At 38.1% G+C, this 25,332-nt stretch overlaps 1 protein-coding gene across 4 annotated transcripts in view; it reads left to right on the forward strand.

Annotated features, from left to right (window-relative positions):
* The first annotated feature begins 3,622 nt into the window (after window positions 1-3,622).
* Window positions 3,623-25,332, forward strand: part of Col11a1 (collagen type XI alpha 1 chain) — a 170,504-nt gene continuing 148,794 nt past the window's right edge. For all 4 annotated transcript variants that reach the window (XM_042678073.1, XM_042678088.1, XM_042678065.1 and 1 more), the window contains exon 1: window positions 3,623-3,728. In XM_042678073.1, the coding sequence (XP_042534007.1) occupies window positions 3,623-3,728 (106 nt within the window). The remainder of the gene's footprint in view (window positions 3,729-25,332) is intronic.

A 25,332-nucleotide genomic window follows, 5' to 3' on the forward strand; every position in this document is an offset into this window, starting at 1 on the left:
TCTCTGCTTCTGATCTTTTAATGTTGCCTTAGGCACACTCCGCCATGGATGACTCCCATATCTATTGGTATTTTAGTCTATGTATTTTAAACATTAGTACTAAACTTGAACATCCTGAAACCTAAATTTATGAAATTAAGGGGGTCCTGTGTGATTTTAACAATATTTAGTCAGGCACCATGAACTCTGAAGATTGTTTAGAACTTTCAAGTTTTCTTTTTTCTGATGTCCCAGTCTATTACCAAGTTATCTTGTTTTCTCTGAAAGCCAATATAGACAAATAGCTGATTTTAGATATTGATACAAAGGAAACCGCTTTTCTCTTGATTTCTCTCCCTTGTATTTTATAAGACTTGTGTTGTAACATCCAATTCTCTAAAGTTGAATAAACACCTCTGACATTTTTAAATGTGACAAAATGCACATGACTGAGCTTCTAAAGAAAATGGCATGGAGGGACTTGTCACATTCTATTACACTTTAAACCTATGTGTACAAAATTAGCAAAAACTGGCTGAATGGTGACCCCGGAAACAAACCCATTGGCTCGTTCCCCAGTGAGAAGCTGAAGACAGTGGATGTAGTTCTTTGCTGGTTTTCCTCTGCCATCTTTGTTATTGGGTTTGTCTGTTTCTGGGAGACTCTAGATTTGGCCGTTTGTTACAGACTCCAAGTTAGACATAATTATACCTTACCATGAATCTCCTATGTTTCCTTCCACAGGCATTAACTCAGACACAGCTTATGCCTAGTTGGGCAATGGCCAGAGGAATTTCGACCACAGAGTACAGAGAGTATAAGGTAGTAATAACTCTATTCACCCGAGGTGCTTTGCCTGAAAGGACCCTTTCACAAGCACTGAGAAAGTCTGAGATGTAACCAGGAGGTAGAGTCTGCTACCGGGAGTGCATCATTTCTTATCTGTATCCAAGCATGGAGGTTTTGGTACATAGGGGAGCTATAGAGAAACAATTAGGAGTCTCATCTCTACAACTGAGGCCAGCGCTGTAACTATCCCTAGCTACTGAATTAAGATTCTCACAACCTCACACATAGGTATTTTTCAAATTCACTGCTTTGTTTTTTCATTGTTATTGTAAATGTGATGTACAGAGGGGTTACAGTTACATAAGTTAGGTAATTAGTAAATTTCTTTTTGAACAGTGTCCCTTCTTCGCTCCCTTTTTGGTTTTGTTTTGTTTTGTTTTTTCCTTCCTCCCCCATAAGTTGTAAAGTTCATTTTCATCCCAGTGTCTAATGAGTATCACTGCTGCATTTGCAGGTCCTTTTGCTGCTTTATCTTTAAGAGAAGAACTAGACATTGATTTGCCACAGATACAAAAGATTAGAAAAGATAAGTTCCAAAAGTTTGGCAACTACATACAGATTTTCTCTTTGTGCACATTTTTGAGGCATACAAAAGATGGTAAATTAATCTATATTTCCAGTGCAGGGTTGTTAATGTATAGTTATACATTCTAAGTTCAAATGCAGCATATTAAATTATTTTTGGAAATGGTATTAATAATTTGAGGTTCTCATTTGAAAAGCAAGGTGACCATATTTCTCTGAAGTTGATACAAAACATCTCAGTTATTGTGCTAACTGAATTAGAAATGAGTGATCTAGATAAACTTGTGTGGGCATGGTTCCTGATCACAGAGCAAGACTTTCATATAGAAGATAACTCCAGGTGCTCTTCCATTTTAAAGTGTTTTTCTTCCAGTTGTTCAGGAATTCCATCTTGGTTTTCAATCCCTACATTGCCCTCTTCTCAACTCTTAAGCCATAAGAATGGCTTTGAATAATCAAATGGACCATATGCTGATGATCAATTGATATTTGTGATCCTAATTGGTCATATGTATTTGGTAAACTGAATTGAAGAAACCTCTCAAGCATTCAAATGTCTTAAAAACTCAAAGGTTGCTCCAGACAAGGCTTCTAGTTTCTTCTGTTAACAGACAAAGGTGTTTGTTGACTCAGTACGTCTTTATGGAGTGGTTAATGTATGTCAGCACCCTGTTAGACACCTCTGATTGCTGTCCGCTGTGGGACATTCCTTTCAAAGTTTGCAAGAAATAAGCTGTGGATCTCAATCGAATGGGCTCATTTAGATGTAGGGGACAATCTCAATTCCAGGTTTCAAGATTACCTGGAGGATGGACGAAGCAGATGCTACGTTTACTGTGATCATGATTTTTCTTTCTAGTTCCCCCACAAGGGAAGGACCAGACCCCTAGGAGAAACTTCAAGCCCAGCCATTTGGGGGCAGGGGTGAAGATTCCCGTTATTTGCTTTCCTTTTCTCTTTCCTGTGCCCCTTTGGCTTGCTTGCATCATGGATCAGGCATTATCAGCTGGAAACACTAAAGCACTCACCCCTTAATGTCAGCTCTCATAAATATCTTGGTCCTCCTCTCTCGGAGTATGCTTCAACTCTTTATGATGCCAACTTCCCGAATGTTACCTGGTACTGAGTTTAAAGTTTGAAGAGGGAAATCTACCAGTGTTGTCTCTCCAATGAGAGTTTTCCTACAAGCTCCTGGGTCCCTTTCATGTCGCCTTCAATCCTTTCTGAATGGAGGATTAAAGAATAATAAGACATGATTTTTTTTTTTTCGGGGAAGGCCCTATACCCTGAGTCTGCAGGTCCCATTTTCGCAGCTGGGTAAGGTTACCCCGGCCTAGCGGCCAGTCGGGGACTCCTGCAGCGTAGTGGCTCCGCCCATCCCTTCGGACAGACGGAGGCCTGCAGACAGACGGATGATGCCAGTAGACCAGTAGCTGTTCTCATTGAAACCCAGCCACAGCTCCTGGACAAACTCCGTGTGTGTGTGCTTCCCGGGACCTCTAGGGATCCCTTTCATTCCCAAAGTGCTAGAAGTGCAAGCCAGGCGTCCTGCAGAACTCCCTTGGGTTTCTATCCAGGGGCTTGTGGGGGGGGGGGGGGTGCCGGGAGAGGGGAGAGGAGAGGCCAGGCGAGATGGGGGTGGTGGTGGCCGGTGGGCTGGGCTTGCAGAAGTCCTGATTCCTGGGCACACCGGCAGAGAGGGGGGCGGGCTCGGGGCTGCCCCAGAGGCGTGTGATTGGGTGCGACCCTGAGCTTGCTGCTTGTCAGTTTCGCCCTGGGTCGGGGAGGGGTGGGGGTGCGCGGGGAGGGCGGGTGGGGGGGAGGGCAGTGGGCGGGGGAGGGGGCTGCCCTGAGCCTCTCGTCCGGCCCACTGACGGCATGAAGCCTTTAGGGGCTACGCCGTGCTCTCAGCTTTTTGGTTAAAGCCCCTCATCCGCCTTCAGTGTGAAGGAAGGCAGGACCCGGGAGAGGACAGACCCTGGGGTCTCGGTGCCCGGGACCAATCCAGCGTGGAAGCCAAGTTTGGGGTGGGTGGGTGGGTGGGTGGGGGGCGAGAGAGCCGGGAAGGAAGCAGAGCATCACCTTCGAAAAGAAAGAAAAGAAAAGAAACTTTTGACTTTAATTTTTCTTTTTAAATCTTCGCTGCCCTCCTCGAATGGCCGTGTAGCGACCACCACCAGCGAGACCCGGGGAAGGGACGAACTTGATCAGTAGTTGCAATTTATTTGTTTGTTTTGGGGGGTGGGGGTTTGAGTTGGGGGGCTGAACGATGGAGCCGTGGTCCTCCAGGTGGAAAACGAAACGGTGGCTGTGGGATTTCACCCTGACAACCCTCGTCGTGACGCTCCTGTTCCCAGCCCGCGAGGTTAGAGGAGGTAAGGAATGCCCCCGGCTTGGGAAGGTGGGCGACCGGCTGCGGGGCTCTCTCCTCCAGCGCCCCTCCCCCTCCGCCCCTTCCCCCCCCCCCCCATTCTCTTAAATAGAATCCAGATTGTCGCTGCCACCAGGTTGGAAGTGGGAAGGGAGGAGGTGGGGGGAGGGAGGAAAGAGAGAGAGAGCGAGAGAGAGGGGGGAGGAGAGAGGAGAGTGGAGAGGAAAAGAGAGAGGAGAGAGGAGAGAAGGAGGAAGAGAGGAAAGAGGAGAGGGGGAGGAGGGAGGAGAGAGGAGAGTGGAGAGGAAGAGAGAGAAGAACAGAGGAAGAGAGGAAAGAGAAGAGAGAGAAAGAGAGAGAGTACAATAATAGAGGTAGCAGATAAAAAAGATCTGTCACGCAGGCACTGGACTGGATGGAAAATGCACTTTACCACTTTCCAGTCTCTTTGACAAGAGAGAAAAAAAAAAGAATTACCTTGAACAGAAAGAGCAGTTGTACTAAGCTTTTGTTTGAGGTCCAGCGCTCAAATATGCTTTTTGAACAAATCTTTTGGTTTCCTCGGGTTCTAACAAGTGGAGATATCTTTTTAAGGGTGAGCTGAGGAGAAAAATATAGAGGAAGGGTATAAAATGAACCCTGATAAAGTTCTTTGTCTGCCAGGAAGTGAGAAACAGGCTCTTTTTTTTTTTTTGGTTGTTGTTTGTTTTTTATTTGGGGGGACTTAAAAGAATGAGGAAGTGAATTCAGAATTTGAGAACACAAGTGTGTGTGTGTGTGTGTGTGTGTGTGTGCAAAATCATAAAGAGATTTTCCTGGAAACTACTGCACAGATGATAAAATAAAAGGTTTTAGGCAGAACACTTTTCCCTAAATTTCAGCCCTCCACTTTTTCCCCCCTCTCTTACTCTTCTGTGTCCCCCCAACACATACTTCATAGTTTTCCTGGAGGATGATAAAAAAATTGCCTAGCAAATTGAGTGGGGGCGGAGGAACAGGGAATGAGGGGGAAGGGGAGGGGGCTGGGGGTGGGAGGAGAGAGGTAAGGAAAAGTTCCTACGTGGCACCACCAAATATTGAATGAGCAAGCAGACCTGCTTAGAAGACTGCAGCCCTGTCAGTACCCAAGCAAGGAGAGTGACTTCCCTCCTCCTCTGGCCTGCTTCCTCGCACGCCCCGCCCTTTCCAGAAAAAAAAGGCATCTGGCTGAGCTGGAGTGGTCCCTTAGATGCTGTGGACCCCCTTGCAGGCCAGAATCCCAGGAGTTCAAGGAGCCCAAGCAATGAAGAGTAGACAGGAAGCTTTGTCGGTGGGTGGGGGTGGGGTGCCAAGAAACCCAGGGACAGAATGGAGGATGGAGAGGGAAGAAGAGGCTAGATATGAGAGTAGGAGGCCCAACCCTGCCACCATGTCTGAAACTTGGCTTTCACTATCCCAAGTAGCAGGCAACTTCTGGATGACTCTGACATTTAATAGTGACTCCGGGCAGAGCCTCCTCGGGGCTAGATTTGAACTGTGAAATGAGTTAGGTCAGTGTGTGGATACGCTTATTTGCATGTATTTTTTGCAAGGATGAATAAATATCTTTGAAAGTGGAATGCGTTAGAGGCTACACGTTTCACCTTTGGTACCTGGTCACCAGCTGGACTGGTGCGTTTGGTCAGCAGCTCTGCCCTCTGCTGGTATTGCTGATGCTCTGGAATTCAGTCCTCTGCTACAGCAAATGAGGTCCCTTAAAGTTCCTCTGGCTACGCATACAAAGTCTCTTAATGAAGAACGGACGTGCCATTTCTTTTTCAGTCAGACACACGTAGACATAGACTTGTTAAAACAGTCATGTATTAAAATATGCAAAAGCAGTGAAATATGTTGAAAGGACACTATTGTGTGAATTCACTGATAGATAACTTAAATGTAGGTACTTTTATTTCTTTCCCACATTAAGCTTTCCAGGAAAGCTCTAAGAAGAGCATAAAAAATCAAATTCCTATACTTTTAATGCATTTTTTTCTACTTGAATGTTGCCACACATTGTAACAGATTTATCTAAGTACTACATCAAATAAACAGAAAAAAAAAACCCCAAAACACAAACTCCCTTTCATAGTAAAGTATAAGGTTGTTGGGTTTCTGTTTGTCATTTCAGGTGGAATACTGTGGATATTATGGTACTTTAGATATCCATATTGTGAGGATTTTAGTATTTTCTCAAGTTGCTTGGTGCTTATTGCTGTGTGGGTGGTCACATGTTGACTTTAACATGTCCTTGCAGACTTTCTGTTCACCTAATAAATGTCTTAAAGAAAAAAAAAATATTATATTGATGGTTGAAAAGTGAGTAGTGGTTTCAAAGCCTGAATGACCACATAGGGGAAAAATGAACTCAGCCTCCAGTTCAAAAATGAGCCTTTAGTTTTTCAGTTGAAGGAGTGAGATTTTTGTACTAGTTTCTGAATAAAAGTATTATATTCTAGCATTAACCTATGACTTATTTCTTTGAGGTGTGGCAGTGTGCTACCATTACTAAATTTTCAACAAGGCCTCTTTTCATATCAAATTATCTTTAGATACAATTAAAACATTAAAGCTTTAAACAAAAGTTCTGATTTATAGGAAATATAGATTCTGAAGGAAATAATACAGATTTTTTTCTTAGAAGTTAAAGAATTGAAGAATTTCATTTGACAGTCATATTGCTTTACTTTGAAAATCCAGATTCACATGGAAAATTTAACATGCATATTTAAAAAACCCCTCAATCTCCTCTAGGAATTTTACATGCAAGATGAAGTGTTATTTTAATAAATATCAATTAATATTAGATATAATGCTGTATTTTGTACAGTTCCTGGGGACTATATGGACTTTTTTTGTGATAGTCCATTACATACTTTAGATAGGATGTTGGATTTTCCAGGACTTTACAGTAACTGTGCTATGATTATATTATGATATACAGCTTACTGGAAGCACTTTAAAAGTAGTTTATGCAACCGCTAGGTTGAATTGAACACTAGGCAATATACTATTTAATAGCATCTCTTTTATTTTTGTTGTTTTACTGATTAAAATAGGTTTTTGCCTTTAGCCATGAAGTCAAATGTGTCTTGTAAAATGTTTTAGGAGAAACTTCAGTAGCTTAGCAGCCATGAGTAGTTAAGTCCTGCAGAAGTACTGTTTTGAGTGCCCGGGATCAGCAGGTGAAATGGTGCTGTTTTCCAGAGTGTGTTTGATTCAACCTCATGCTTCGATTCAGTGTGTCCCTTCAGTTACTTAATTACAAATCAGTTCAAAAGTCACACAGGCTTCTGCTAACGAAGGAAGCATTGGATAGGGTTATTATTATTGTGTCTCTTATTAAAGTATAAGAGCTGGCTCACACTTTGTAGAGGTAATCCTCATTTGAGAGAATGCATAGGTAGTTAATTGCAGACATGTTAATTAGTTGCCAAGTGGTTTTAAGCTCATTCATGTCATAGAGTGAAATTTGCTTCATAATAAATACTAGACTGAGGTGCTATTTCATGAAGGCTACTTTCTAAGAGGTATATGGGTAAGTTCAAACAAAATTATAAAATAGAAAAATGAGAAATATATTTATGTATAATATGATAAGTTTACAGATAATTGAGCTAATTTCATTTAGATTTTTTGTGTCTCTTGTGACCAAAATAAAAGGAAACATTACTTTGTTTATTCCTAAAAAACAACAAAGCACACATCACTTCATTTTGCATTTGTAGGCAGATTGTCTATTTGTTAAAAAGATATATTGTATTCAGAAACTTTTGTTAAATGGCAAAAATGTACATACTACTTTGTTTTCTAAAAAATATTTGAGAAAAGATTGATTTATTGAGGCTTTGATTTATCATTTCCATTAATTAATAACAAAAATTCAAGTTAAGGTTGGTTGAGAGTGTCTGTAACAAAATGCTAATATTTTTCAAAGTAAGAAAAGGTTTTTTGATGAGATTCTTGAAAGTGCCAAACCTAGGAAATAGAGTAATTACTAATTAATCTTACTTGCTCACTGTACTAATGTGAAACTAAGATATAAAAAGAATATGCTTTCTCATAAGATATTTTTTATAATCAAGATTTTTCTAAACACTATAAAGATCTTTAATGATGGTAGGAATTATCTTGATGGATTGACCAAAGCATTACTTGATATATGTGCTGGAGTTTAGATTAGTGAGGATACGAATCAATGGAAATACCTGATTTAAGGAAAATCAGATCAAGACCAAGTTATAGAATGCATTTTAGAATTTCACAATTTCCTAAATTTGAGCAAAGTGGTTTTGGATTATTTGATCTTGTTGTCAATCCACCTACTTATGTGATTGTGCAATATTATCTAATTTCTAGTGAAAAGGAATTTTTTTCCAAAATATTTTTGTGTACATCTTGTGTACATATTGAATATGCCATAAAATTACATATTTACTTCAAATGAGGAAAATATTGTCACATTGCTGACCTATCTTAATTTTAACTGGCTGTATGACATGTCATATGCATAATATGGCTTTAGTCAGTTAAGTGTAATAATCGTTATCATGGTTTTACTAGGTATTAACCATCCTTTTTTCCCAAATAATAGTCAAATTTAGAAAACTATGGGGAGAGTTTGGTCATGCAAGTTCTAATTTATTTTTGATTGTCTAAGCATCTTCAACTACATAAATACTTTGTCCTGTATGACTTGGGGCAGTTCATTTCTAGGAAGCATTCAGTTCTCTTTGGATTGTCGAGATGCCTGTTGCACTAGCAACATTGAGGACAAACTTTATTCCACATGAGAAACTATCAGGAAGTAGGGGAATTTAATTTTATACCATAACCTTTATTTCCAGCAGTCTAATTTGTAAGAGCAGGTATATGTACCAAATACATAGTCATTCTATATTTTGGGCGAAAACGAACACATTGATACCCTTAAGAACTTAAATGTGATACTGTTCTTGGTACATTTACAATAAATTCTTACAGTCATAATGGACTCCTTACGTGAACAAGGAGTTTGATAATGAGCCATCCCCAGCAATTTATATAATTTTTATGGATCATTATTAGGTTTTTCAAGTCCTCAATTTTTCGATATGAAATATACTTTTCTTACCTCCTTCCCTTTGGAGAAATAATTAAGGGCAGTTGGTGTACTCATTAGGAATTCCAGTCAGCTGCAAAGTGGGGGCCCAAGACTGGTCTTCATTTCTGCTTTTACTCCTGTACTTCCCTCATTTAATTCAGGAGAAATGTGACCTGGATTGGGAGTGCTGAGAGGAAATCCAACTTTTTTATTTTAAACCATTGAAGTTCTGTTTGTTAGCAAAGAAGAATGAGAGGAATACATAGATGTTATAAAAAGTTGCAATGTTCTCTAAATGTTTTCCCCTTATAGTCAACTTAAGTGTAGTTTTCCACATATTCCAACTTACGTGTGGATTTCCATATTCTCCATTGCTGTCTCATCTACAACTTGGGGCATATTTTTTCCTCCTAATTTCTCATGCATATTAATTCAAAAGTTAGGAGCACTAAAAAATTTAAATTACTTCCTACATTACAGCTACTACATTTATTTCTCCTTACTTTAAAACCTTAGTGTGGTTTTAAGTTTATAGGTATCTTTTCTTCTTTCAGTGTGTCAGGACTACATACATAATACTAGCTCGTAGAGAAGATGAAAGACAATTTTAAAGTGATTTAATGAGTAATATCTATTTACCAGGTGCAGTTTTTGGCCTCCTATTGACTTGGCCAGTGGGTCTTTAGACATTGGCTGATCACCAGAACTACTGTTATCTGGTAAAATAAACTCTTTGCTTGCTGCTCATGGAATTAGAGACAGTGCTATTAATTTAGGAGAAAGAACTCAGAGAAAAGAAAGGTTATCATATTTCAGCGTAAGAGACCAGCTTAAATACAACTTGACAATTGAGAACTAAAACAACCTGTGTAAAAGTGCTCTAGCACAATCAACTTTTTGCAAACTCCTCAAACCTTCTTTTTTTCCTTAAAAAGCATTTCTTTCTTATTTTAACTAAATTTAATTGCTCTTGAATGGCCCTGGACTGTACAAGCAATTGAAGGTCCCTATTCATTGAGCTTATAGAGTATCAGCGGATGCTTCCTTCCTCTGGCTAGCTGGCAAACTGACATCCGGGCATAAAGGAATGAATCTCAGACTGTGCAGGGTACTTGGCTTTCCTCTTCACTTAGATTTTTCACATACAGTTACCTGAAAGGATGACTCCTAGAGATAGTTTCAGGCTGGAGTCAGTGGCTCACAGCTGTCGTCCTAGCTCTTCAAGAGGCTGCGATCTGAACATCTTGGTTCAAAGCCAGCCTGAGTAGGAGAGTCTGTGAGATGCTTACTTCCAATTAATCAGCAAAAAGCCAGAAGTGGAACTGTGGCTTTAGAGGTAGAAGAACAGGTTTGAGTGAAAAAGCTAAAGGACAGTTGCCATGTCCTGAGTTCAAGCCCCAGCACAGGAGGATGGGAAGGGAAAGAGTTAGTTGCATTAGCCTTGAACAGGCTAATGAAAATTCAGCTGCCTTTTTCTATTTGGCCCTCTCAGCTCTACAGAAGAACACGAGCCGTAATATTCATATTAAAGGGTGTGTTTGCTTCCCTCGGGACAGAAGTCTAGCAAAGCAGCACATCCTATTAATGGATGGCCCCTTTCCTTTTGAATCCTCCTCAGTATTCTTAATACTTAACTGTTGAGTGGTAGGGTTTCTGTCCAAATGAGTTAGCATAATGTAGGGTGGTCTTCAGATTGTGTTCGCTCTGTGTGTGCAGGACATTGCTCATCATTTCTCACCTTTCCAGTCAGCTTGCTTCTACTCTTCACTTGACTCTTGTTAAAATTCTTCTCATACTTTCCCTGTCACCAGGCCCTCTCCCTGCAGCCAGATGCCCCTCTAACACTTTATACCTCAGTGCTTGTCTAAATGTCACAGCCCCATGAGGTCTTCTCATTCAGCTACAGGAAGACTGCCCAGTGGGGGTTTTCTAGTATGAGGTACTATGGTAACTTTTGGACCCAGGGTTCACATGCAATCTTAAACCAGGCAATGGTGGCTCAACGCCTGTAATCCTAGCTACTCAGGAAGCTGAGATCTGAGGATTATAGTTCAAAGCCATCCCAAGCAGGAAAGCCTGTGAGACTCTTATCTCCAATTAAACACACCCCCCACCACCAAAAAAGAAAGAGAAAGAGAAAGAAAGAAAGAGAGAGAAGAAAGAAAGAGAAGAGAGAAAAAAGGAAGGAAGGAAGGAAGAAAGGAAGGGGGGAAGGAAGGGAAGGAAGGAAGAAAAGAAAAGAAAAGAAAGAAAAAAAGGAAATCCAAAAGTGGAGCTGTGACTCAAATGACAGGGACAGTACTCTGGCCTGGAGTTTAAAACCCAGGACTGGTAGAAAAGAAAAAACACACAAGCTTGTTACAGAGCCCTTATTCTCGGATTCTTTGTTCATGCTTACTTCTTGGGTATTCTAATGTTTTTAGAGTAGCTTTACTTTATCCTATAATTATAATACCTGTGGGCCTCTCAACTGTACTACAATCATTACTAATTATTATTATTGATTAAAATGGTCAATTGATTCTAGTGGGTAATTTATAATTAATGAGTTAAAATTAATTCATTTACTTAGTTTTAATGTACCACAATTAAGGCAGCTGTACCACAGTGAACCTCATGTTAATTATGGGAATAGAAACTTGAGCTTCAAGAAGGAGGTCCGTGAAATGGTTCTGGTAAAGGGTCATGTTATTCAGATAGGTTTTCAGCCTCCATGGAAGTTTAATGGTAGAAGTCCTTTTATCCTTTCATGGAGAAACTAAGCTCAAAAGGTGATGGAGAACCCAACAGCGAGTTATTGGAACCCATGAAATGCGATTTTGTTTCTAAGTTAAGAAGTTAATAGGTGGTACTGATAGTTGTAGTGTTTATTACCTTCAGTATAAAAATGCCAGATGTGTTCATCGAAAGCTATTTGGAAAGGAATCAACTAGAAGATTGTAATTGAACAACATAGTTTATCTTTACTAAGCCCTAACAAGGAGAGTAACAATTTCAACACTTTGATAAACATTATCATTTGATTTAAAATTACTTCTCTATCTGGGTGTGGTGATGTATACTTATACTTCCAGTACTTGGAAGGCTGAGGTTAAAATGTCATGAGTTTGTGGTCAGCTTGGACACGAGGAGAACTTGTCTCAAAAAATTAGCAAATAGCAGGTGCCCATGGCTCATGCCTGTAATCCTAGCTACTCAGGAAGCTTGCATTGGAGGATCACAGTTTGAAGCTAACCTGCACAGGTCAGTCTGAGACTCTTATTTCTAATATACTATTCAGTAAAAGCTAGAATTGGATTGTACTTATTACCTTACTTATGTAACTATAACCCTTCTATACATCACCTTGATAATTTAAAAAAAGAAAGAAAGAAAAGAAAATAGCCTGAACCCACATGTACCAGCAGTAACCTTATCTAGCCACCCAACTCTACCATACATCAAATGGGATTAAATTATGTCACAACTAGTACTGAGAACTCAATTTGCTTATCTTTGTATATACATATATATGCATTTTGTGCTGGTCCTGAGCATTAAACTCAGGGACAGGGTGCTACCCTGAGCTTTTTTGCTCAAGACAGCTCCACTTCCTCCTGCTTTGGGGTGGGGTAGGGGTAGGGGTTAGTTTATTGGAGATAAGAATCTAATGGACTTTCCTGACCAGGCTGGCTTTGAACTGTGATCCTCAGATCCCAGATTCCAGCTAGGATTATAGGCATGAACCACCGATGCATGGCTATTTTTGTATATATTAAAGTCATGAGTTCTTCTTTACAAAGTTAGTATGAAAAAAAAAATCCAACTCTAAAGCACTGCAATCAATACATTGCTCAGTAGTAAATACTTTCTTTCCTTTCTTTCGTGTATATGTAGAAGTGGAGATGAAGCTCAGGGGTGGTGCCAAGCTGAATCCAGCCCCAGGACCAGCACACACACACACACACACACACACACACACACACACACACACACACAGGCGCGTGCGCACACACACACACACACACACACACACATAGGATTAAATAAAATAAAAAAACCAAAAACTACTCAGTTTTGTACCAGTTTTTCTTTCAAATGTATAGGAATGCAGAATAACTGTCACATAGTTTCATTTGTGTCACCAGGTGTCTACCACCATGGCAGAAAGTACAGGATTTGAAAAAGTGTCTCTGTAGGTTATTAATTATTCATTTATCCTAGCAAGGAAGGACAAGCTTCAAATCTAGTTAACCTGGAGTGATGCAGAAAATACTGAAGGATCTTCTCTTGTCATGGTATTAGCAGAGATTCCATCCCTGCCTTTATTTTTCTTTTCTCTAAATGTCAATAAGGCGGAATTCATTGCTAAGCTTTTCCATATGGAAAGCAATTTTGCACATTCTCTCCAGAAATGCCTCTGTATATTTGGAAATATGGATTGACTACGTTACCACTAGGACTGTGCTTCACTTTAAGATAGAAAATAAAGTGACATTTTTCAGACTGACAGGGACATAAATCATTTTGTCTTTTACTCATGCACTAGCAGAGAAAGTTTAAGACAAGAATAACAATCTGGGAAATTGTTCAGTGCAAATATTCCTGTCACGTATTCACTTTTGAATCTTTTATGTTCTTTGAATGTTAATTGAGATAAATTAGTTTTGCTTAAATAACAATTGGAAAGAGGCTCCTGTGTATATGATTATCATATTCTATTTGGTCTTAGACTGGGACTTGAACTCAGGACCTAATGATTTTGCACATTGGCTAGAGCTCTACCAAATCAACCATGCCTCCAAACCTTTATATGCTTATTTTAATAAATTATTACTTTAGCTTATAATATAATTTATATACTATATGCATACAATAGTTACATTATGAAGCATACTAGATAGTCAATAAAATACTTGTTGGATCAATGATTTTAAGTGCACTCAAAAGGGTGCATAATTGTTTCTAAATTAGTGTATAATAGCTATTTCTAATCCCAAACTTGGAGATTTTGCCTGAGTAGATTTTGAATGGAATTCAGGCATAGCTATTTTGTGACATTCTACAGGTAATTTTGATGCACAGCCAAGAGTTTATAAATCCTCAGACACAGTGCATATATAGCTCCACAAATGGGAAGGTGTCTGGCCTTTGTAACCTGATACAGGAAGGTCAGGTGCAAGGTAATCATTGCTCTGCTCAAATCATTTGCTAAACATTCTATTGCCAAACAGCAAAGATTTGGTGAGAACTGAATCATCAGATACATTGATCATAGTGAAAAAATATATCTTATGTCCATTCTCCTTTCCAGAATATGTAATCAATCAGATTTTCAGTAACCATTTTTCTTTTCAACATTAGTCAGATAGTTATATTGGAAATAAACTTTCTTAATAGTCTAGTTTAAAATAACCTTAACTATTTTTTAAAGACAGAAATGTTGTACTTTCCAAACATCCTCATTTGTTTATTTCTTTGTTTAGAATTTTTGACATTATTTCTGCTTTCAATTTTCAGTTCAGATAAACCTTAATTATATGACACAGTTGAGGATGATGCCTATTCAGTAACTTCAAGTAATAACTGACTACCATCTCCAGGGCACAATCACTGTCTTGGATACCAAGCCACAATGGCAAACAGCATGTCTATCTGTTTTCTCATGGGGCATTCACATTACTATGTGAATTGAAAAGGCAATTAACGCACTCATTTGTCATTGATTCAACAAACACGCATTATTAGATCTCTACTATGTGTTCAAGTTGTATTCTAAGCTCATTCAATCACATGGTCAGCAAGAACATGCCAGGAGCATAATATATGCTCTAGCCAGTTGCTGAGCAAAGACAATCAGGGTAATTAGTAACATAAGGATATTTGAGTCTATAACAGTGATTGATACTTTGAAGGACAGGTGCATGGTTGTAGGGAAATACAGACAAATAAGTCTTCCCTGAAGTACCATTGGAATATTGAAAAATCAAATGAAGGAAGCAGGAAAGAACATTACAGGCACAGGACAAAAGACTTGAAGAACAAGGTTTAACAATATAGCTAAAGAAAAGAAATAAGGGTATAAATGTGAGAAGTAGACAAAAGAGAAGTAGGCAAAGGATGAAAAACAAAAGAGGAGATAACAATGCTTGATAAGAAATGTACTCATTACCTTGCTGTAACCCCTCCTTTGTACAGTATCCTCACAATAAAAAACTTATTTAAAAAAAGATCACATAAATATGCATTTCTGCATGAAACAGAAGCCTGTAATTGAAAAGGTCATGGAGACTGCTAACTTGACAGGGTTGATGCATTCTTGGGTTTTGCAAGGTAGCCCCAATTGATGGTAACTATTGGATCTTCTGACAAATAGCCAGGGTCCTAGGGCCATGCTCCCCTTTCTGGAACAGTTTACCTACCACAAAGTAAACTGTGAGTCTCAACACTGATTTGTGCATTTCAGTCACAACTTATATGGAGTCATATCATCAGAGACCTGAGATCTACAGACATATATATATATATATATATATATATATATATATATATATGTTATCTTCCTATTTTGTAATGTTCATGAAACAAAGATATATACACACTTAATAAAACCTGTCAGACAAGTAATTTAAAGCCTTCTATGATTGTCCTTCTGATTATCCCAATTCTATAATTTTTTTAGAACATAAAATTTTATTTGTGATCTTTTGGTTTCTGAGGGTACCTGTTGGGCTATTGCTGTTATTTCAACTGAGAGAACAAATTCTTGTAATTATTTTTTAGGGAATAATTATTTCCTCTACTGAATGCTATGCTAGTGATGCTTTTAAATAGCCTTATCATTGATGGAGTATTGGTTTGAACAATGTTGGTAGACTGCCTCATTTAAAAGTTTTATTCTAGTTCAGATCTTTTCCCTGAATTTTACACTCAGGAACTTCCCTGTCCATTCAACCATTCCTAATGACATTAAAGTTATCACAAACGTATCATGCTTTTAACTATTTACTCCTCTTTGGAAATCTGTTCTCATTTTTCTTTATCTTATGGGTTTATGGTAATAAACTCAATCCTAATTTTCAAATAAAAATGTGAAGCCTTTTTAAATTTTTTATTGTAAATAGTGTACAGAGGGGTTACAGTTACATGAATAAGGTAATGAGCATTGTTATTTCCTCTGTTTTTCCCCTACCATCCCTTCCCTCCCCACTACCCCAACTCCCTCTCCCTCCCCTGGCAAGTTGTAAATTTCATTTTCTACATAGTGTCTTGTACATTTCCTTTGTTACAATGGGTCAACCTGTATCCTTGTTTCAACATTTTGTTATTTCCCTTCCCCTCCCCAAATTAGAAAAATGTATATACAAGATGCAAGGCATCGACATCAAATACAGTGAAAACAGGGGTTATACCGTGGGGGAAGAACATACAAGAGAAACAAAAAAAATCACATAGTATATTTTAGATACATTAAAAACAATACAAAGAAAGAAAAAAATCAAGTTGTGTCCCTATCTTGGGGCTCATTTCACTTACCATTATCTTCTATGATCATATGTACATAGCTTTTGACCTTTTCTGCTTGTCCTCGACTTATACTAGTTATTGCAAATAAGGGAAACCATGGGCTCTATGTTTTGAAGCCTTTAAAAAAAATTTTTTTATGTGGACACTTGGGCTTAAACTCAAGGCTTGGGCACTGTCCCTTACCTTTTTTGCTCAAGGCTGGTGTTCTACCACATGAGCCACAGCTTCATCTCCAGCTTTTTGCTCACCAATTAGAGATGAGAGCCTCAAAAACTTTTCTATCCAGACTATCTTCGAAGTGAGATGCTCTGATTTCAGACTCCTGAGTCATTAGGATTATAGACACGAACTACTGGTGCACAGCTTTCAGTCATTTTCGACTATTATTCTCATATTCCATATCTAACCCATTCCCAATTCCTGTCCACTGTGATTTCACACATCATCAGAGGCCAACCAAGCATTTCACCTCACAGTAAGAGAGCAGCATTTCATGTCTTCAGGATGGTAAATATTTCTCACTCCTCCGTGATTCTGCTCCACAGCACTGTTGTCTCAGTGGTCTGAAAATATTAAGTTTAATGGGAAATTTCTGCTCCTTACTCTCAATTTGCCTGTGAACCTAAATCTTCTCTGAAATAAAGAGTCATGAAAAAAGTTGGTTCACATCATCTATCTCCCTTTAACCTTCTGGTGGGTTCCATCTCGCTTGGAATGAAATCCAGTCTCTTGTAGATTCCATAGCATTTGCATCATCTGCCTTCATTAACAATGCCACTCATTTCTCTGACCTACTTTCTCAGTTCCTTTATACCCTCTTCTCCTTGCCTTTCCTCCAATAAACTAAGTTGACTCACGCCAGGTTTTCCCAATATGTTTTTCCTTTATGAATATTAATATATTATGCAAAATTGTTAGGACAGAGGAGCCTCTTGTGGCTTCTTGGATTCTACATATACTTTTTCTTATCAAGTACTCCCTTGATAAGAGTTTATTTGATATCGTAATTCATTTGTTTGCAAACTCATCTGTAATCATTTCCTGATTTATTTTCCCATGTAGTACTAATCTCAGATATTTATTCTATATAAAAATCATAATGAAATATTTAAATTAACAGATTATTTTAATGTTTTATATAAAACAGACAAGTAGGTCTAATTAGAATTAGATAAGATGCAAGAATTAGATAATATAGAATTAGATTGATATTTATATAGAATTACATAATCATATAAAATATAGTATTAGATAAGAATTAGTACCAGTATGATCAGTAGCTGTACTTACAGATGTTAGTAGAATCTAGGCTACAGTTATACAATAATTTCCAGATTTCTGTGTGTGTGTGTGTGTGTGTGTGTGTGTGTGAGTGTGTGTTGATACTGGGGCTTGAACACAGGGCCGAGTTTTAGCATTCACTTAAGGCTAATCCTCTATCAGTTGAGCCACACCTCTCTTACTTGCTTTTTGTTTGGAAATTAATTAAAGAATCTTTTCTACCCAGACTGAATTGGAACAGCAAGCCTCCACTCTCAGCTTTCCGAGTAGCTAGAATTACCAGCAGGAGCCACCAGCACCCAGCTCCATTACAAGATTTCTGAATCTCTAGAGTGCTAGTTAATATGGATTTTGTCCATATCATCCATAAATTTATACTATTTTTTATTTCAATATACTTTTTTCCAGGATGCCAATCAAAATAGGGAGTTTTGTGATAGCCTTATTCATACTATTTTATGAGTGTATATGTATAGGCATTAAGTAATCAAAGTATTAATTATAATATATTTCAGTTGACTATAACACTTTTTTGAGTGTTACTACATGGAATAATGTAAACTATAAAATTATAGGCTTTCTAATATCATTTTATTGGTTACTATTGTAGTAGGCAGATCATTTGTCTAACTGTGCTGTTTTGGTGTTATCTTCTGTTTTCTCTATTTTGTTTTTGTTGTTAGTGGTTTTTGTGTGTTTTAGACAAGGTCATGCACTGAATCCTGGGCTGGCCTTAAACTCATGATTCTACTTCAGTCTCCCAAGATCTAGAATATACCACCATGCCTGACTGTGCTGTTTCAACAACAAAAATGAGATTTTAGATAAAAATAGAAAGTCTAATAATTTCAGGTTGGTATTTAGGAACCTATCCATATGACTTCTATTGACATTATTTGTGGCACATGGTCATCAAAAGTTGAACTAATGCATCTTTTGAAATATTGCAGAATTTAATTCAATATTCTTAGTTTGCTAATACTTTGTTTTACTTTATAATGCAAGGTTCATGTGTGACATATGGACATATAAAATGAATAAAAGAGCTGGCTAGAATGGCTCACATATGTAATCAGAGCTACTTAGGAAGTTGAGGTCTGGAGGAATCCTGTTTGAAAGCAGCCTTATCAGGAAATTACACATGGCTCCTTCACCTATTACCAACAAAATATGGCCTAAGGAATGGCTCAGGTGGTTAGAGAACCAGCCTAGCATGCAAGTTAAGCAAGCTTAAGGCCTGAGTTCAAACCACAGTATTGGTAAATAGGTGCATAAATAAATGAGATAATAGTGCTAGAAAATAATAATCTAATACTCGAAAACATTAGACCATTCAAACAATGTAATAATCTGGGTTACTCTGTTTAAGCTATAATTTTAGCAATTTTATGCAATACAATGGAAAAAACATGAAAAGACAATATATAGAGAGAGAATATATTAGTATTGTATATAATATATATAGAAAGAGTATATCAGTATTAGGTCATGCTGGATGTTGATAGTGGAGTGCTGGACATAGGTGTTGATTTGAGATGAGTTTGGTTGTATAAGCTAGGTTCCAGAAAACCTCCCGAGTCCTATGTAACTGGAATAACATATGAGTATACTGGGTAGATTGCTAGGCGATGTGTACATTTTATGGATGATGTATAGTGAGCATTTACCAAGAGATGGCTATTGAGCTATTCTTTCCCAGGTACTCAAGCAGATACCAGGAACTGAGTTAATTATGGCTCTGGGAAACTATGGATGGAATTCACTAGTAATGTCCTATTGAAATTGTCCTGAAACTCTGGAACTTCCAGGAATAATAATTATAGTTGTTATTTTTATTGAACATTTCACTATGAATTAGAATCTAAAACTAGTACTTGGAGGATAAAGTAGGTTAGCTAAAGTCACACAGATAATAACTGCTGAGCTTGAGTTAGCAGAAACTGACTTGTTAATTATTGTCTGAAAACATGGCAGATCCCAAGCTCTAGACAATTTGTGAAAAGTTTTTATGAGTTTGACATCTAGAATAGTATTTGTAGTAGGTAAATTGTAACAGTCCATTTTGTCTCCTGACACATGCACACATGCACACACACATTTTATTGCTTTGGATACTCATCTGAGTAGCAAAGCATTTTGTATCTCTGGTGGAAGATGGCTCAGAATTCCTTCTCATTTTAAAAATTCTGTATTTCTTTCCATCTTTGTCTGCTTTGTGCATTGCCTTTGATAGGAGGTACACAGTCAGGATAAAGTGTATTAGAAAGGCTACTTCACATTTGATTTTTAAATTTATTATTATTATTACCATATCTGAATTTAAAAAAAAGACATAATAAATCTGGAAACTCTTGAAGTTGTTAGTTAATTGGTACTTCTATCTTTCTTCCTCTCCCTTTTCAGGTTGGTGAGAAAGATGCTTCAACTCAGAGACAGGATGCAGGATGCTACTCATTCATTCATTAAATACCTCCCTATTGGTTACTCATTGTGTTTTCAGTGTCTATGCCTTGGCAATACAACAGTTAACATTAATGGTACTACTACTAACATTTATTATTACAGAGTTACCAATCTAGCATGGAAGAGAGGGAGAGAGGGAGAGAGGGAGGAAGGGAGAAAGGGAGAGAGAATTAGAAGGAAAGAGATTGGTATCAGTATGCGATTGGGAAAAACAGTAATCTAAGAGCATATAGTCTGCAACTACAATCTAATGATTTTACAAAAAAAAAAAAAAAACAAACAAACCAACAGTCTATGGAACGCTTCTTGTATGTTCTTCCCCCATGGTATAACCCCTGTTTCCACTGTATTTGATGTCGGTGCCCTGCATCTTGTACATATAGTTTTCTAATTGGGAGAGGGGAAGGAAATAACAAAATGCTGAAACAAGGATACAGATTGACCCATTGTAACAAATGAAATGTACAAGACACTATGGAGAAAATGAACTTTACAACTTGGGAGGGGAAAGGGGAGTTGGGGAAGTGGGGAGGGAAGGGATGGCAGGGGAAAAACGAAGGAGGGGGTAACAATGCTCAATAAGAAATGTACTCATTACCTTACTCATGTAACTGTAACCCCTCTGTACACTATTTTTACAATAAAAAAAACCATTTAAAAAGAGCATAGAGGGCATTGTGAGAGGGTTACGTGCCCACATTGCAAAAAAAGTACAGATTTCCTGGAGATCATGTGTAGAGCTAGTTCAAAGGTCAACTGCATCTGAATCAATCAGGTTTCATTCATGGCTGCACATTAAATTCACTTGGTAAATTCTTAAAACATCTGGATGCCTGAAACCCACCTGGGTCATTCTAGTGTGCTGGTTCTGGGATGGAATGTAGACACTCTCCTGTTCAGAGAAAAAAAAAGGTTCTTTAGGTAAGCGGGGCATAGTGGTTCATGACCTTTATCCTACTACTTGTGAGGTGGAGATTGGATGATCATGGTTTAAGGCCAGCCTGGGCAGAAAACTTGTGTGGTTCCATCTCAACCCATGCTTGGGCCCATTATCTACCATCCCCAGTAACACTGAAAATCACAGGTAGGAGGTCCATAGCCTGACCTAACCCAGGCATAAAGTGCAAAATATAAAAAGGAGCTGGAGAAGTATCTCAAATGGTAGAGCAATTATCTAGCAAAGTATAAGGCCTTGAGTTTAATGCATATATACATACATATGTATACTTAGAACGCATATAATGCATATATATGCATTTTATATATAATGAAACATTATGTTATATATGTAATATATATGTAATGCATTCTAAGTGATTCCAGTAACAAGGTTAAGAAACCAATCAACTGTTTTTAACTAATAGATTAGGCAGGGTGGGAAAGCAACTCCTCCAGACAAAGCTATCAAGGTACATTGTAGAGGCTGAAAGAAGTTTATTCCACCTGGAGTGATACGTTTGGAAGTAGACGAATAGAAAGGTATTCTGGAATAAAAAAGTTTGAGGTTCCGATGTGTTCTTTTCTGATAAGGAATAGTAACTTGGGGATGAACGCCCTAGGAGTTTTCAGCCAGTGACCAATTCATGGCAGGTGAGCACTGCCCCTGGAGTTCAGCAGCCATGGGTGAGGTGCACTGGGGAGAATTTGGCAGCCCAATGTGCTGTGTTGATGTCTTATTGGCAAGCTTGATGCTATCATTGGCTTAACTCTATGCTTTGTGGCATCTATGCTGTGGAATTTGATGTTTCTTGTCTCTCCTCTTCATTGATTCTTTTTATCCTCCAGGACTCACTTTATAATGATCAGATAAAAGATGTTAGCTACTGCAGGTTGTATAGACTTTACTGAGTCATTTTAGTGCAGAAAAGAGCTATAAGCAGTAAAGTAATGAATGAGTGTTCTATGCCCTAATAAAAACTTTACATATAAATACTGCAGTTTAAATTTTATAGTTTTAATGTCTCACAGAACTTTTTAAATTTATTTTTGTCAGTCATGGCTTTTGAACTCTGGGCCTTGGCGCTGTCCCTGAGCTCTTCTTCAAGGGTAGCATTCTACCACTCTGAGCCACAGCTCCATTTCCAATTTTTGAGTGGTTAGTTTTAGTTGAGTCTTATGGAAGCTGGGTGCCGGTGGCTCACACCTGTAATCCTAGCTACTCAGGAGGCTGAGATCTGTGGATTGCAGTTCAAAGACTGGACAAGAAAGTCTGTGAAAATCTTATCTCCAATAAACCACCAGAAAACTGGAAGTGGTGCTGTAGCTCAAGTGGTAGAGCACTAGCCTTGAGCTGAAGAGCTGAGGGACAGCACCCAGGCCCAGAGTTTAAGCCCCATGCCCCCTCCCTCCCCCCACACTCTCAAAAGTCTCATGGGGACTTTTCTGCCTGGGCTGGCTTCGAACTATGATCCACAGATCTCAACCTCCTGAGTAGCTAGGATTATGTACCATATAAAACAAGGGAGCAATGAGGTCTTAAGTCAGAAATGGTTCTCAGCAACTGTTTAATGATATTGATGACAACAAATGTCAACTCTTCTGGCAAAACCTCTTTTCAGTTATTCTTACTTTAAAGATGTGGAAATGGAGGCAATAACACTCACCATCACAAAGGTTAGCGTCTTAGTGGTAGGGGTAGAACTCAGTGGCAGCCTGATTTCCAACATTATATGAATTCTGTTCACAACATGCCATGGGGATATGCAAAGAGGCTGATAGGAGGAATGAGAGGAAATAATCCTCTGAGATCTTAAATCAGAAAGACATGTGGATGCTGAGTGCCACATGCAAAAGGGATCAAAGACTTGTGATCAAAGTGGTTGATGAACAAGTGGAGGCATTCAGAAAGTCAACAGAACCCAATCCAAAAGACATGCATAAGCCACGCAAATTCTTCTGTCATGACTGCAAAGACCTGGGGTCTTCACAGGAAGTTTACTATTGTGTACTTTTACATAGTAAATATAGTCATTTAGCATTTCCAAGGTTCAGGTTGTGTATGTTTGTGTTGGTGGGTGTATGCATGTGTGTGCATGCCTATTATTTTCTAGTTTGAGGGTAAAAAGGAAAGAATCTGCAAATAGTTGAAATCAAGAATGAAGGATGCTGTACTAGAGGTGTCTGTACACCTAAGTCATCCTTAGGAGTTGGGGAAATGAACATTGAGATTTAGTATGAACTGTATTACCAGAGCACTGGCTGAAGAAGGAAATACAGAACAATGAGAGATCTTAGTCCTATTCCACAAGCCGCTGGAGAGGATTGCTGGGATAAGTGGGTGTCTCCAGTTCCTGGGGAGTTTATATGCAAGGAATGTGGTATGTGGATCCCATCTGGAAATCCTGGGGTTCTCTGAAGGCATTTGAGTAGCAGAGTGACTTGAAGCAGGAAATTTTGGAAGCTCAGTCAAGCAATGGTATGGAGGTTGATGGGAAAAGACAGGAATCCAGCTAAGTGGACTTTCCACTGGGGCCTTTCTTCTGGCATCTATTCCTCTATTTAATTAGCCTATAGGTATGTAATACAAGATAGGAGATTATTGCTGAATTAAGCATATCTGAATTAGACATTCATCATATACTGTAATGAATTAGACATATCTGAAATGCTTAACTATGGTCTGTGAAGCTATTTGGAAACAAAAGATGAAGTCACTGATGGATTGCTTTGAAGAGTGAAAAATTTCACTTTTTAAAGTGTCTCATATTCTCTGTACATCACCGTTATGATAACAAAAATGAAAAAAAAATCTCACATCAACCACAATAAATTATTGCTTTTAATTTTTAAAGAAAGCTAACAAAATCTGAACAATAGTTTCCTCAACATACATATGTGTGAACATAAACAGTAAAATTCAGATTATGAGACTTTGTTAAGCACTGACAATGAGGTTTGTAAGATCAAATAGCAGTTAGAATTTCACATTGGCTGAACTTATTATTTACTCCACTTGAACTAAAGAAGAGATGAAACCTTCAAGACCCACTTAAGTTTTACTGCTCTGTAACTTCATATGTCTTTTTAGAAAAAAAAATAACTAAAACCTTTATTATATGTCTCTATTTTCTTTTTCTGTTTTTAGGAGGCAATTGTGATTTCATATCATATGTCTCTTACAAAGTACTTTGTCAGACTTTAAAAGCCATGCCCTTATTTTGAATCCTGTAGAAGGAGTGTGTTCTTATCACATTGATTTCAAATTAGAAAGGAATAAATGTGACAAAGTCTGTGCTCTTGTAAAAGGTCATTGTGCTAAAAGATACTCTACAAAGAAAGAGAATGTTGTGGTCCATTGTGGGTACCATTTACCTATGGCAGACTTTGACCATGACCCTGTATTCTTTCTTTCTTTCTTTCAATCTTCATGGCTGTGTTTGGGTCTGTGCTGGAGTCTTAACTCCATCCAGGGCAAGAAGATAAAATAAAGCAGATACAATGCTGTGGTTTCTCAATAACATTTGCCTTCACTGTAACTTATATCCTGCAATTATGAATCAAGTTTAATTTAAAATAACTATCTACATCAGGAATCAATTAGCTGACTCAAGATAATTTGGGGCAATTATATGTATGTTTTTCAGTTCTGTTTTGCAAAGTTTTATTTGTGGCATATAGAAATGAGGGTGGTGAAAGGAAAAAAGCAGACTTGCATTTATACTGACCAGCAGAGGCTGGGCAGGTATCTTTAATTTGCTCTTTGCTGCTCCATTGTTGTGAATATTATTGTCTTCGAAGAGCCTTCTTAGTAATTGGTACACAATGGGCTATCTGACATAGAAGGGTCTATAAACCTTATTTTCTTAGTTTTATCATTACAAAAATAAGAAAATAAGAATAGCAATCTTATTGGTCTAAACAGACCATTGCAACTATGACTTGTAAAAGATATGTTCCCAAATACTATTATGATTTTCTTAAAGTATTCCAAGATTGCACTAAATATAACCACATCCAACAAAAATACACTTTTTTTCTGAAATGTCTTATTTTCACAAAGTATCTGTTCTTTTCTTCATTTTTTTTTTTTTGGTGTTGTTGATCCTGGTCCCTGAGATTTTTTGCTCAAAGCTAGCTCTCTACTCCTTGAGCTTCAGCTCTATCTCTGGTTTTTTTTTCTTTTTTTTTTTGTGGTTAATTAGAGATATAGTAAAAGTCTCACAAACTTTTCTCCATGGGCTGGCTTTCCACTATGATCCTTTTCTCTGAAACTCCTGAATAAGTATGAGCCATGGTTTGAGCCACAGGTATTCTACTTGAA

Source organism: Dipodomys spectabilis, unplaced genomic scaffold (assembly GCF_019054845.1).
Source record: "Dipodomys spectabilis isolate Male_0828 unplaced genomic scaffold, ASM1905484v1 ptg000002l, whole genome shotgun sequence".
Taxonomy (NCBI): domain Eukaryota; kingdom Metazoa; phylum Chordata; class Mammalia; order Rodentia; family Heteromyidae; genus Dipodomys; species Dipodomys spectabilis.